At 39.4% G+C, this 13,619-nt stretch overlaps 1 protein-coding gene across 1 annotated transcript in view; it reads right to left on the reverse strand.

Moving 5' to 3' along the window:
* Positions 1-235: 235 nt before the first annotated feature.
* Positions 236-13,619, reverse strand: part of HEMK1 (HemK methyltransferase family member 1) — a 47,808-nt gene continuing 34,424 nt past the window's right edge. Inside the window, exons 8-11 of the mRNA XM_060765794.2 lie at positions 11,941-12,046; positions 10,505-10,600; positions 2,773-2,886; positions 236-1,536 (exon numbers count right to left, since the gene is read on the reverse strand). Of these exons, the coding sequence (XP_060621777.2) occupies positions 1,500-1,536; positions 2,773-2,886; positions 10,505-10,600; positions 11,941-12,046 (353 nt within the window). The 3' untranslated portion in view covers positions 236-1,499. The remainder of the gene's footprint in view (positions 1,537-2,772; positions 2,887-10,504; positions 10,601-11,940; positions 12,047-13,619) is intronic.

Here is a 13,619-nt window from a genome sequence, read left to right on the forward strand (position 1 = left end):
CCTTTGTCTATATTCGGCTCCTGTTCATATTCAGTCAGTCATCTATTGGTTAGCTCTGTCCAGGAAGCAAGCCACCCATTTGGAAATGAAAACCCTCCACTATTTGTCACACACACACTTTGGGGTTTTTGTTTTCTTTCAGGTTCATCTCCTTCCTCTTTAGACATTCATGCAGGAGGAATAATTTTTCCTGATCAAAAATATGAGGAAAACAAGTCTAAACAGGAGGCCAATATATAAATCCCATTCAATTTTACTGGAGATTAACATCTTGTAAATGAACTTGCTAGCTTGCATGTATCTGGCACAGAAATGTTGTTGCTTCATGTGGTAGTAAGAATAGCTTTTGTCACTTTCCAAGTGAATCTGAGGCATGCACACCTCTCAAATCCTAAAGTTTAACTTTATCCAGTCTATTCTGCAAAGTTGGCCTTCCATCAAACTTCTGATAGCATCCATAAGAAGAGACAAAAAACAAAGGAATTGACTTTTCTCCAGTTTTCCTTAGCAATCATATATTAGCTGTGCACTAGAACAAAGTGGTAGCTGTAACTAAACATTTGCATTTATGAAAACTTCCTGTCAAAATATTGCTGCAAAGTTGTGTTGAATGTTACAAGGCTTAGAGTGGTCCACAGTGTGTTTCAGGTGGAATGTTCCATTACAGCAAAGCATTCTGATCACATGGATGCTATGTCTACTTGCACGAGGCAAGACAGCACATGATCCTCACACTAGCACTGCCTGTCTCAGAATCCATCCCTAGCAGCCACTAGTTCAGGCATTAGAAAATGGAGCAGAAAATTGGGTTTCTTTTATAGCACTAGGCTTTTTTAAAGGAAGTCATCCGTCAATATTGAATATTTTAACCATCCTGAAGTGAGTAGAACACCTTTTTGTTTCCATTTTCTTATATTTCTTTCTTTCTACTTTCTGACACAAGCTATTATAGATAGTATCCGCTGTGATACTTTTCACGCAATGCAGGATGTACAATATATATTGCATTCAAATACCAGCTACAATTCAATAGACATCACTGATCTCATGTTTGAAACTTCTCAGGCTGGAGTGAGTTCTTCCAGTTCACTTGATGTTTCTGGATGCCACTTTCCATCATTCTTCCACAGCAGCTATGACAGCCAAGGCTGATGGGATCTGCATGCCATGAGAACTGGGTGGGCGACAAGTTGCCCACTCCAATAATTCAGTAAATGTGCATCTATTCCAGTAAATACATTAAAAGGAGTCCAGTTTTTCTGAAACATCTGATCAAAGTCCATGCAACCAGTCCACAGAAATGTGTAAGAAACACGGTAATTTTATACATAAATATAAACTACTCATATTCTCTTTTCCCACTGGACAACTAAGCTGACTGCCAAGATTTTGCCAACAGGATTTTCTCTGGTTCTAAAAGACATATTCTTCACTGGGTCCAGGGACGCTAAAGACAACAATGATAGGAAGTCAGAAATAGTCCTGATCTTCTGTGATCTTTACCTCCCATGCTTCTGAATATGCAGGAATCTTAGTCTGTAAAGGAAACAGACAAACCAAAGTCTTAAACCTTATGCAATAAATTATGCAAGATACAAAATAATCAGTTCAATGTGGTATAAACCTTTGAAACTACATGAGATTACTGGATTCTGTAGCTTCTATTCCCCTTCATAAAATCACTAGCAAAGCAGGCATGCACAACTTGTGGCCCTCCATGTGTTTGGGACTCCAATTCCCAGAAGCCCTATCCAATTTGTCCAATGGTCAGGAATTCCAGGAGCTGAAGTCCAAAACAAGTTGTATGGGCCTGCTCTAAAGTTTCCTTTCATCAAAGTACTCCAATATTTCAAACACAGAGCACTTCATTCCAGTATTTATCATACTTCTGTGACATCACTTCAGAGGGCAGCATTTGTGTATTGAGTGGCTCCGTTCCCCTAGTAGGGCCACTGCTGAGACCAATCCTTGCACTGTATCATTTGGCCAGCCCCATTTTCCCCCTTTCCTTGCACTAGCCTTGGCTCAGCCCATTCCAAATAATCCAGGCCCCTTATTGAAATCTTTGCCCCTGGCAGCTTACCTTGCATGAAGAGAATGGAACTGGTTTTAAATTGATTTTAATGTATATGTTAACAGTTTATGCCTATGTTTTTGTTTTATATTGTATGTTTCTGTATTATTTTGCATATGTGGAAACTGCTCTGAGTCCCCTAGGGGAGATAGGAAGGTATATAAATAAATTATTGTTGTTGTTGTTGTTTTAACTTTATTCCATGAATTTAAAAGGCCTTCTGAAAAGGCTTTTTTCTATAACACTTTAATAACGTCAGGGTAGGCCTTTCTCTTACTTCCACCACATATCTAGACATGTTTGGTGGGAACTAGGTGAGAGGAGCCTCTCAATAATTGCTCCCAAGTTTCAGAACTATCTCTCTAGGGAAGCCAGGATGCCACGCTCTTCTTGCTGTTTGTTGGCAAATGGAAACTTTTTTATTTTTACAGGATCCTAGAAATAAACCAAAATTGGCCTTTAAATTGTTTTAATTTTATATGTTATCTAACTGCATTTTAATAATTTTGTATGTTTTTATTTATGTTTTTGGAGGACATTTATCTTGTGTTTGTCTTACTCTTGAGTCCCTGTATTGGGAAAAAGAAGGGATATAAATAAACTACCACCACACTCTAGAGCACTTCAGATATTGGGCAGCACAATCAGTTAGCCAGCTAACAAATAGAATAAGAAAGAATGTTGACATTTAGATTTACTTTCCACAAAAGTCCTTGTGTGTTCCGCAGACAACAAGAGGCAGGTCAGGGTGACCACGCAGCCAGTTCTTCACCATCTCTGGGTGTCTGGGCTCAACTTCCAGAAAAACACTTCTGAAAGCAGATGGAAGAAATTAGAGAATATTTTAATCAGCATTTCTTTGAGGGTAGGCAGACACTTCACAAGGTCAAGCTGGGATGCTGAAAATATGGGCTTTGCCGATCCATGTCAAATGAAGCACAGGCTGAAGTGATTTTGGTGTGATTGCTCAACCACACTGAGCTTCTATTACTACCACTTTTACTGCTCACTTCTGGCAGCTTTGTAACCTCATAAGCCTGAAGTAAATGAAGAGCCGGGAGAGTGCTGACACAGTTATATGCTTGTTTGTCCACAGATCAATTCATAGACTATGAGAGCTGGGCATGTCGCTATTATTAAGTACAGTACAGAATGATCTAGATGACATAGCCCATGAAATCCACTGGAATGAAGTTCTTCCCTTTACTTGGGGGAATGAAGTATGGCATTTTTATTTCATGTCTCAGATACTTTGCAGGACCTTTGAGAAGATGTTTTCTGTGGGATCCCTCTGAGTGATTCTACCTCAGCTTCCTCACTACTGCCCATCTCCATGCTTTTCTCTTTAGTCCAATTGGCAGAAAGTATGATGGGAGATGTTTTGGCTCATAATCTTAACAAATTATACAATTTTATAAGCCTAAAATTATAAATATTAAATACATTTAAATGTCACCATTATTAATTATTATTCTGGAAGTTACTGTTCATTTTGCTTGCTTCTTCCACTGGTCACTGGTAGAGAAGAAATGACAGAAGCATTGAAGAAGAACATTAACAATACCAATGCTAACAACTAAACTTAAAACAAACCCAAAGAAACCTTCAATTATATATATTTAAAAAACCTTTAATAACCAATGGGGACTTTAGTTGCGACTTTTCTAATAACCTAATAATCTATACAAATCCACAGACTCATAGAGCTGGAAGAGACTACAAGGGCCACCCAGCCCAGCCCCTGCCATGCAGGAAAAGCACAATCAAAGCACCCCAACAGATGGCCATCCATGTACTACCGATGTTTACAACACCCAATCAATGTAGTCAGGGGATCAACAATGAATCAAACCAAATCAGAATTGGTTTGAATTCCAATAACCCTAAAGTTGGCCTTCTTGGGCTATATGCAGGGTAGGATAGTAATTCTCTCCCTACCCTCAATATTCCAGGGGCTAATATTTGTGTTCACTGACTTCAACTTTCCTGGACAATCTCTAGAGTGGCACCCAATGGTTTGTGGAGCAATACTGGTCCAGCGACCACCACTTTGAGTAGCAATGCCTTAAAAGCCAATAAATATTGCATATTTGAATGCAGTTATGTATTAAAATCTACTATGCTCTATTCTCTTGAAGACATAACAGTATAATTTAGTTGGAAGCATGAATGTCTCCAAAAAATGACAAAAAGATGACAGGTCAGGTGTAGAATGGGCTGATGTACCATAGATATCCTTACAGGCAAATGGTCCTGCACCTGTGCATTTTCAAGGCAATATAGTCCTGTGAGGATTGTACCATGTATACAAATCTTGCAAAAGATTTGAATGGGCTCTGAGGGCCAGAATTATATGTTATGAAATAAGACTAGGGGGTATCCAAAACTGAGTTTGAATGTATTGAGCACATTTATTTACCCCATGTTGATCCAGCACTTAAGGACAACTGCTCAGGTGGGAAAACTACACCTTATAGTAGTAGTAGTAGTAGTAATAATAATAACAACAACAATAATAATAATTTTTATTTCTTACTCGCCTCTCCTCGTGGATCGAGGCAGCTTACAGAATGTTGAAAACACATAAACATATTAACATGGATTTCTATAAAAGATTCATATTGAAACATATTTCTATAAAATATGTATCAAACTACACAAAACAGAGATTAAACAAAGAACACATGTTTCAAATTCATGTTTAAAAACTGTCTGGGTAGGCTGACCAGAAGAGATAGATCTTTAGATGGTTTTTAAATTCCGACAGTAAGCTGCCCCAAGTCCCTACAGGGAGAGGAGGCAGGGTATAAATAAAGCTTATTATTATTTAGCTGATGGAGCTCTTCTGGTTGATTATTTCACAGTCTTGGGGTGGCCGATGTAAAGGTCCTCTGGGTAAACGTTGCCAGTCAGGTTCTGGCTGGTTGGAGTAACCCCCCCCCCCCCATAGGACCTAAGTGTTCAGGGTGGATTGTACTGGAGAAGGCAATCCTTTGGGTAACCTGGACTCAAACTATGTAGGGCTTTAAAGGTGAAAAAAAAACCCATAGGTTAAATTCAAAAATGATGGGAGGTCAAAAAGTGTCCTAAGTGACTATATTAATTAATCTTTCCACTACCGGACTGATAAATCCTGCACATCCTTCCTCCCAGAAACTTCCCTCCTCCTCAATTTTGTCAGCACTCCAAAAGAGGAAGGCTTCTGCCTCTACTATTTACAGAAATGAAACACAGAAATAATTTTGGTACAGATAACTAACGGGTATGTCAGAGAGTAACAAACTGTCCACCAAAGTGTTTATTGATATATAGAGACATATAAACATCACGATCTGGTGGTATCACTGCTTTGTTAGAATGGAACATTGTGTCATAAGAACATATGGGGAAAAGTTTAACAAAAACAAATAGAGCTGTGAAAGAAAACTGTTGGGATTCTTGCATTTTAAGGTTCGAGCCAACTAAGGTTATACCTTCCCCCTCTTGTTTTATCTCTCATTTTAGGTTTGTTGATGTTTTTTGTTTGCTTTTTTAATGGTCAGGGATACTGACTAGATGCATTTTTAAAAATAGATTTCTCAACTAATTCCAGTGGGTAATGCTGGGTTCTGACCCTGAACATATTTTACAATACTTTCTTACAGTGAGCCAGCAAAGGATCTTTCCAATCAAACACAAAGGTATTTCTGCCTCCCTTATCTGTGTCTATTTCTCTTTTTTTTCAGTTATTGAGTTCCACACCCCTACCTACTCATTCAACAGGTTTCCATGCCTCACCTCCCACACGCCCAACTTTCCATTCTATTAAGTTATCACTGGGCTATTTGGAGGGGTTTTCCCCTTCAGTGCTTTTAAAAAGTTTTTCATACCCTTCGGGGGTGAGCCAAGGTTGTGTGTGGGTAGTGAATGGGCTGGCCTATATTTGCGTCAGATTGGAAAACTTGTGAAAGAATGAAGCTGCTAACTCATGTGAACAGCTTTGAAAAGGGAGGGACAAAATAACTTCACACAATTACATGGGAGCTTTACTGATCTGAAATCCTTCCAAGAAGCAGGACAGACTCATGTGTTTTTACTAGTACCTAATCTGAATAATGATTACTTTGTTTTGTATTTCATTTCCTAAAACTACACTATATAAGTCATATTAAACACATGATAAGAAGAAGGAAATATCATATGCATTATGCATTATGTGGGTTAAAGTACTTCAACTTTGTCTCTAGTATCTTTCCCTCCAGTGAGCAGTCAGGCTTTATTTCCTGGAGGATGGACTGGTTGGATCTTCTCGCAGTCCAAGGCACTCTCAGAACTTTCCTCCAACACCACAGCTCAAAAGCATCGATCTTCCTTCGCTCAGCCTTCCCTAAGGTCCAGCTCTCACATCCGTAGGTTACTACAGGGAAGACCATGGCTTTGACTAGGCGGATCTTTGTTGCCAGTCTGATGTCTCTACTATATGTTCTACTCAAACGAAGAGCAAAGTTGAAGTACTTTGGCCACATCATGAGGAGACAGGAAAGCCTAGAGAAGACAATTATGCTGGGGAAAGTGGAAGGCAAAAGGAAGAGGGGCCGACCAAGGGCAAGATGGATGGATGGCATCCTTGAAGTGACTGGACTGACCTTGAGGGAGCTGGGGGTGGTAACGGCCGACAGGGAGCTCTGGCGTGGGCTGGTCCATGAGGTCACGAAGAGTCGGAGACGACTGAACGAATGAACAACAACAACAACAACATTATGTGGGTTAGATAAGGCTCATTCAGTGGAGAGAGAAAAGCATCTGTGCCACCACAGGGAGCCAGTTGTCCCTGGTCACCCTCACCATTTTCCCACCGAATCATTCAAAAAGCCCAGAAGCAGTAACACTGTGGAGAGAGTGAAGAGTACCTCTTATAGGTTCTCTAGGGATGTCTCCCACCCCTCTTCTCAGAGAAGGAGATTGGGGTTTTTTTTGGTAACAGTTAAGTACAGTACTAATAGTGATCTGTGGATAAATCAGCCCAAGTTCTTGGGCTCGATTTTTGACTAAAATTTCTAGACTTATACATGAGGATATAAGATAAGCTTCCTCCTCTAATGCCATGCCTTATCTGGTGTTTGCTATCTGACAGCGACAAAAATACTAATTCAGAAATAGGAAGAGAAATTATACTTCTAATATATTGTGTATTTTGGCCTGGCAAAGATAATTTCTGTCCAGAGTTTAAGGATCCAACACCTTTCCTCAGAATAAACCTTTCACCTCAAAGTCTAAAGTTTCCAGTACATACAAAGATCCATCTTAATGACTGTGTATCTAAACCTATCCCCAAGATGCTCAGTTGGATGGAGTCTGTGGCTGTTTTCAGGTTACAAAATAAAACCAAAGGAGAAAGAGCCAAACCCAGGCTCTTAAATGCTTCTCAGGATTCCTGAGCTTCCCTGCACAAGACACTCCCTTTGAATCAACTGGGCTCTGTCACGGAATATTTTAAGTCTTGTTTGAAGATTTTGCTGTCACTGATATTTAATTAATTGAATTCCAATACAGTTTCATCTTTGCAAGGTATGCCTGACATAAACACACAGAATGAAATGTGTTGTGTAAATATGTGTTAATAACAGCTTACTATATGTTCTACTCAAACGAAGAGCAAGCTTTATTAACCTGCAAACCTAGAGATTGCCATTGAGACAGAGGAATGGTTGGAAACTGGATTGATGATGAAAGGAAGTTTTATATGTGAATTTTATGGACTTTGATCCTTGAAACATTCACATAAGGTCGTGGATCCCCTTTGAGATCTATGAAAACATGCCCCCCCCCCCCCCCCCGGCTCAAATGCTGCCTCCTCCACTGAAGTGGGGAGGTGGAGAGGACACTTTGGAACAAACAAATAAATAAAAATGGAAAATGCTTCTCAGATCCTGGAAAACACTGAAGATGCTTTGAGGCTAAAAATGAAAAGTACTTCTATAGAACCGGAAGCATGAGATTACAACACTCCTGCCCACACTTTACAGAACAGATTTTAAGATGCTTTTCTTGGGCTGTTAAGTCAACAGGGCTCTTTAAAACCCACAAGAATGTACCAATATACTTGCTACCACTTTTTACTCTTGTATGTTTTTTTCCGGGGGGGGGGGGGGGAATCCAGTGCAATCTTATTTTTGCCCTCTGAAACTGCATGAAAATGTTCAACCCTCTTCCAAGTGGTTATTCTTTCAGACAAAGATGCTTTTTTAAAAAGGCCTTTGTTCCAAAAGTAAATCTTTAAGCCTTTCATTTTGGGATGGCCAACTTAGCACATTCTTCAGTATTACTGGTCAAAGCTTTCTGAAAGCCAGGGACTTTGCCCTGCCAAACTGCGCCATGGGCCAGACACCGTCATCACTGCATCAGTGCTAATTTCCCCACTCCTGCATCTCTAGCATATGAGCATTCTCTTCTTGAAGTAGAAGTCTTGGAGCAGAGCTGTTTTGGCCTGGTCAAAACCCCATTGTCATAGATGCAGGTGAAAAGTCAGGTGAGAATGCTTCAGGAACATGGCCATACAACCCAAAAAACTTACAACAACCCAGTGATTCCAGCCATGAAAGCCTTTGACAATACATTGTTCTCGGTTTCCCTTCCAACATGAGGACAGAGAGATGTTGTCGGTCCTGAATCATAACTTTTTGGTGCTAGGAATTGAAAGGTACAGCAGCATTGCTTGACTCTCAGGAAAATGTGCTGGGCCGCATAGCCTAAGCTCAATGTTGGGCATTCAGATGTCATGAGATTACATGTCCCTCTCTTTTCTCCTGAGGTTGTGAAGCATAAGTTTTTGGAGTCTTCCTTTCTTCTCTGCCAGATACATCAGGGGAGTTGGCAGTCACTTGGAAATGTCATGTGACATACCAATAGTGGCTCAAATGGGGTTCATTCTTCTCTATTAGCAAGCAATTATTTTATTGTTAGATACCCTCTGTCTAGAGTTCCTTTCATTAGTTTACCATGTTCTCCACTTTATCGTTTTGTTTTCGTTACTCCATTAATAGTAAAAAGCCTCCTCTAATGCAAAAGTCTTTGCCAAAGGAAAGATATGGAGGGAAGTTTTACAACCTGAGAGCAATCCTAGAACTGGAGAGTTGGAAGGTTTCCCAAAGGTCATCTAGTCAGTAATCTCTGACAGATAGCCATTCAACCTCTGTTTTTAAAAAGTCCAGTAAAGTCTGTTCTACCAACAAAGTCCTGTCTTGTGTCAGCTGTTTCCTATGAGAGTCATTGACATTTTCTTCTATTTTTCCCAGTCTTGGAATTGCATAAAGAGACAGTCAGCTGTTACTTGTTCAGCATATTGGTATGTTTTTTTTAACAATCTCATTTCTTTTGTCCAAGAGGCGATTCAGTTAAACCTCTACTTGTAATAATCTGATTAGTGAAGCCAACACAATCATTAGAGAGCTTTCTCAGCCTTGTTTGTTTACATCTACCATGGTTTCCCTCTTCCTAGTCTTTCCTTGTGAATATTCCCAGGAGTGGAATGACAGCTTTCTTTCTCTTAATGGGTGTCTCCTTAATACTAGGGAGCCACACCTTCTAACAATGCAGTTGTAACAGGAATGGTTATTCAGAGACACAGCTACTTTCCTGCATTGCCCCCCAAAAGAAACTGCCTCAACTCACTGTACTACAGTATTTTAGAATTACTTTCCAGAAAGCACCCAACACTTTATTCTTACCTTTCTAATGAATGATTTGAAAGAGAATTGACAGAACAATTATCATGTTCCTTCAATTTATGATATTTGTTTACTTAATGGCTTTCAACAATGGTTACTACAGCTAACAATGCTGATACTTAAAGGCCTGATGTTTTGGCTCTTGCGTTATATTTGAAGAACTGTTCTATTGGCAATCTCTTTATACACTCCACACACAGTAATTATTTGGGGAAAATGTTTAACTAAAGTTTGTGTGTGTTTATATGGAATGAGGAAATGCAAAACTAAACACTATAAATGTTCTGCCACCAAATATGATGCTTCCTTTCTCCGATATCTAAAAGGATAAGATTAGCAAGGAAAAATAGATGAGGACCCACACTAATGACCCACATCAAGAAAGAAAGTTTTCATGATACACCCTAACATTCAACTCTTTTCCCCCCTTTCATATATGAAAGAAGAACACCAGAACAGGGAAAGGTGCTACAATCGGTAAACAAAATAGGATCACTCCTCCCATTTATGTATTCTTCCCAATTCTTGCTTTATCCGAGATCAGGACAATGCTAGAAAAGTACAGGAACTGAAAAATAGAAAAGTCCCTCTCATTCGCAAATTGCTGTACTTCTCTGTCCAAGCAATTTTGATTATGAAAGCAGACAACATCCTTTAGGAAACCTTACTCCCCTAGTTTCGAGCCCGGTAATAGATTCTGTGAATAGCCAACATTTGATCTCACCCACAGTCCTTAAGGAGGAAAGAAGCCAGATGTAGAATCTCTCTGATGATGTTCATCCCATCACTGCCTCCATCCAAGGCACCAAGGTCTTCATAGCTAGAGAGCAAAAAACAAGGTTTAGTGGACAAGGAATCATCTAACTCCACAGAGAGTCAGCATGGTGCAGTGGTTTGAGTTTTGGACTATGATTCTGGAGGCGAGGGTTCAGTTCCCTTATCAGCCATGGAAACCCACTGGTTGACCTTGGGCAAGTCACACACTCTTGACTTATCCATGGGCCTTATCAAAATCCATAATTTCGGACACCAAACCAAAACAACTTGTACATGAGTATATATGTGATTCAAGAGAGCTCCATTTACATGTAGCATGTAAAATGCAGTGCTAGATATGACTAAATTGGTCCATTTATCTAAACAGAGGCTTCCTCTAAGAACCAAAAAAGGCTTTGATGATTCTATTTTAACAACCAACAGGTCACGCCAGAATGCCTCCCTCATCACACCCCAAGTTCTGCATACTTCATAAACTGGAACTCGACTGAACAGAAAATCCCCAAGTAGGTGGGAATACAGCATGAGAAGTGGGTCATGTTCCTATCATTCTTTTTACAATGCTTGGAAGAATGACAGGCATATAATAAAGGAAGATTTAATAGTCTTTAATTAAGGAAGACTAAACAAATGAACATGAATCTATAGTTCTAGACACATGATTTCATTTCAGTCTATATGAGTCCTTAAGCAGCTAAAATAGTCATAGCTCCCTAGAGACTGAAAGGGAGTTCGAGCTGGGTCCCAATGATGACGGCATATTCAGAGCCAACTAGATGTGACACAGGGATGGGATAAATTAAGATATTTCATATTTTTCTAAAGAGTTAGTTGCAACGATGAGTTCAGTCTGCACACTACTGTGTGGAGACCAGTAGGGCTGCAGACAGATGCATCTGCCCAAGTTCCTTTTGGAACTATTTTGTTTCTTCCTCAATTATTGAATTTTGTACCACTTAACAGCTGCTGCTAATGTGCAACCCCTGGCGGGATCTAGTGCAGCCTTCAGAACTCCAATGAGATTCTGAAGCTTCCAGCACCCTCCCATATTTTTTTGCCCAAATCTGGATATTTTTGGCACCAAACCCTTAAAAAACATGAAGATATGCAGCCAAACATAGCTTCTGGAGGTCTTTTAAGGGGCAGGCATGACTGACAAATAACTTGGGAAATAGAAAGGTTTCCAATTTTGTGACATTTCAAGGGCCACAACAAAAGTACTGCCAAACTTGGTTATAATGTTTTTTGTTTGTTTTTAAACAGCTCAAGGACTCTTTTCTGTTTTCTGTAGAAACATGGATCAAATATGTGTTTGGTTTGGTTCATAGACTCCAAGCAATCTTCATCAAAGCGAGGAGGAAAATAAACAGAAGAGATAAATACCTGTGGATTTCTGTTGCCAAGTGAGTCATGTCTTCATGGAAAACATAAGGCGGATTACTGATTATAGTGTCTACTAAACCCCAGGGCAGCAGGTATTTCCAAGAACCTACAAAGATGTAAAGATTGAAAACAAAACTGACACATAATGATAGACCAAAAGATCATTTCCCTAAATTATGTGCATGTATACTTCAGTTGAGGTGTTTTTCACAAACTGTTGGGGAAAATTCCTGTTCCACATGACATGCTGCATTTACCTCTAGCTTAGATCATATCCTGACTTCTGTTTAGAATGGTTCATAGTAATGTCTGGACTGGAGAACCCAGCCTACTTGAAAGACCGCATCTTCTCCTTACAGCCCACATGGGCCCTGAGACCATCTTTACTGGCCTTTTGCGCACAAGTTAAAATCTTTCTATGGAATCAGGTGTTTCCCAATAACTTATAATAGACAATGACTAGATAGCTATTGGTAAGGCACATAACTGAAGGCTATCTTGGACTTGGCAATGTTTATAAATAATAATAAAGTTGATTTACAAACAAGAGGCTTTTTCATACTACATGATTAGAGTACTATACAGTATTTCTCCTTTAACTGACATGGCTGCATCCTATGAAATCCTGGAGTTTATATTTTGGAAAAGAAGTAGACCACTAGTAGAGAATTCTAAGTGCCTTCCCTAAAATGCAAACCCTAGGATTTCACAGGATATTCTCATGCCAGTTAAACTGCACTGTGGGAAAATTAAGCAGGATGCAGTCCTGACTTATCTATTGTTGTGTCTTTTCCAGTTTAGGGCAACCCTAACATGAACCCAGCACAGGGATATATATATATATATATTTGCAAGATTTGTTCAAAAGGCCTTTTTGGTGTGCAAAGCAACATTATGCCAGTGTTTCTAGTTTGAACATTACAAACATTTCTGGAGTAATATAAACCCAGAAACTATATGGACAATAATTCACTCAGATTCTCTCCACCCATATGCAGTTAAGGAGGTGAAAAAGGCTTAGATACTAAAAGGCATTCTGTGCTACTGAGGTCAACCACAATATTTGCACACAGGAAAAACACTGTATATCTGAACAAACTTCTCACACTGTATATTGTCGAAGGCTTCTCACACTGTATTTCTTCACTCTGCAAGCAGTATACTCTGCAAGCAGTATACGTATGAATGTCTGGTGTGGGTGTAATGCACAAAGAAATGATGTTGTAGGTATACATTATATTTATTTATTTATGCGAGTAACTGAAGTGTTTGCTGGCACACTTGTTAGGAATGGAGGACAGGGCATTCTCTGTGGCTGCTTCCAGACTCTGGAATTCTCTTCCTAGGGACGCTACGTTGGCTTCTCTCCTTGCTGTTCTTTTTGTCTGTAGGCAAAGGCCTTCCTATTCAAGCAGACATTTGGGAAGTGATTGTTTTCCATATAAGATTATTTTTAATGTGCTGTTCTATTTTTAGTGAAGGCTTTAAATGCTTTCAATTGTTTTAATTTTATGGACAGTTTAATAATATTTTAAGCTTTTGGGGTTAAGCTACACTTGGTTTTATTTGTTTTTCTTTTTATTTGTAAGGCAACTTGAGTCCCAGTCTTGGGGAAAAGGCAAGGTGAGTAAAAGTGGCTGAAGTGAGTAAAGGTGTACTTTCAAGCAAAACAGATCCCT

Source organism: Anolis sagrei, chromosome 2 (genome assembly GCF_037176765.1).
Source record: "Anolis sagrei isolate rAnoSag1 chromosome 2, rAnoSag1.mat, whole genome shotgun sequence".
Taxonomy (NCBI): domain Eukaryota; kingdom Metazoa; phylum Chordata; class Lepidosauria; order Squamata; family Dactyloidae; genus Anolis; species Anolis sagrei.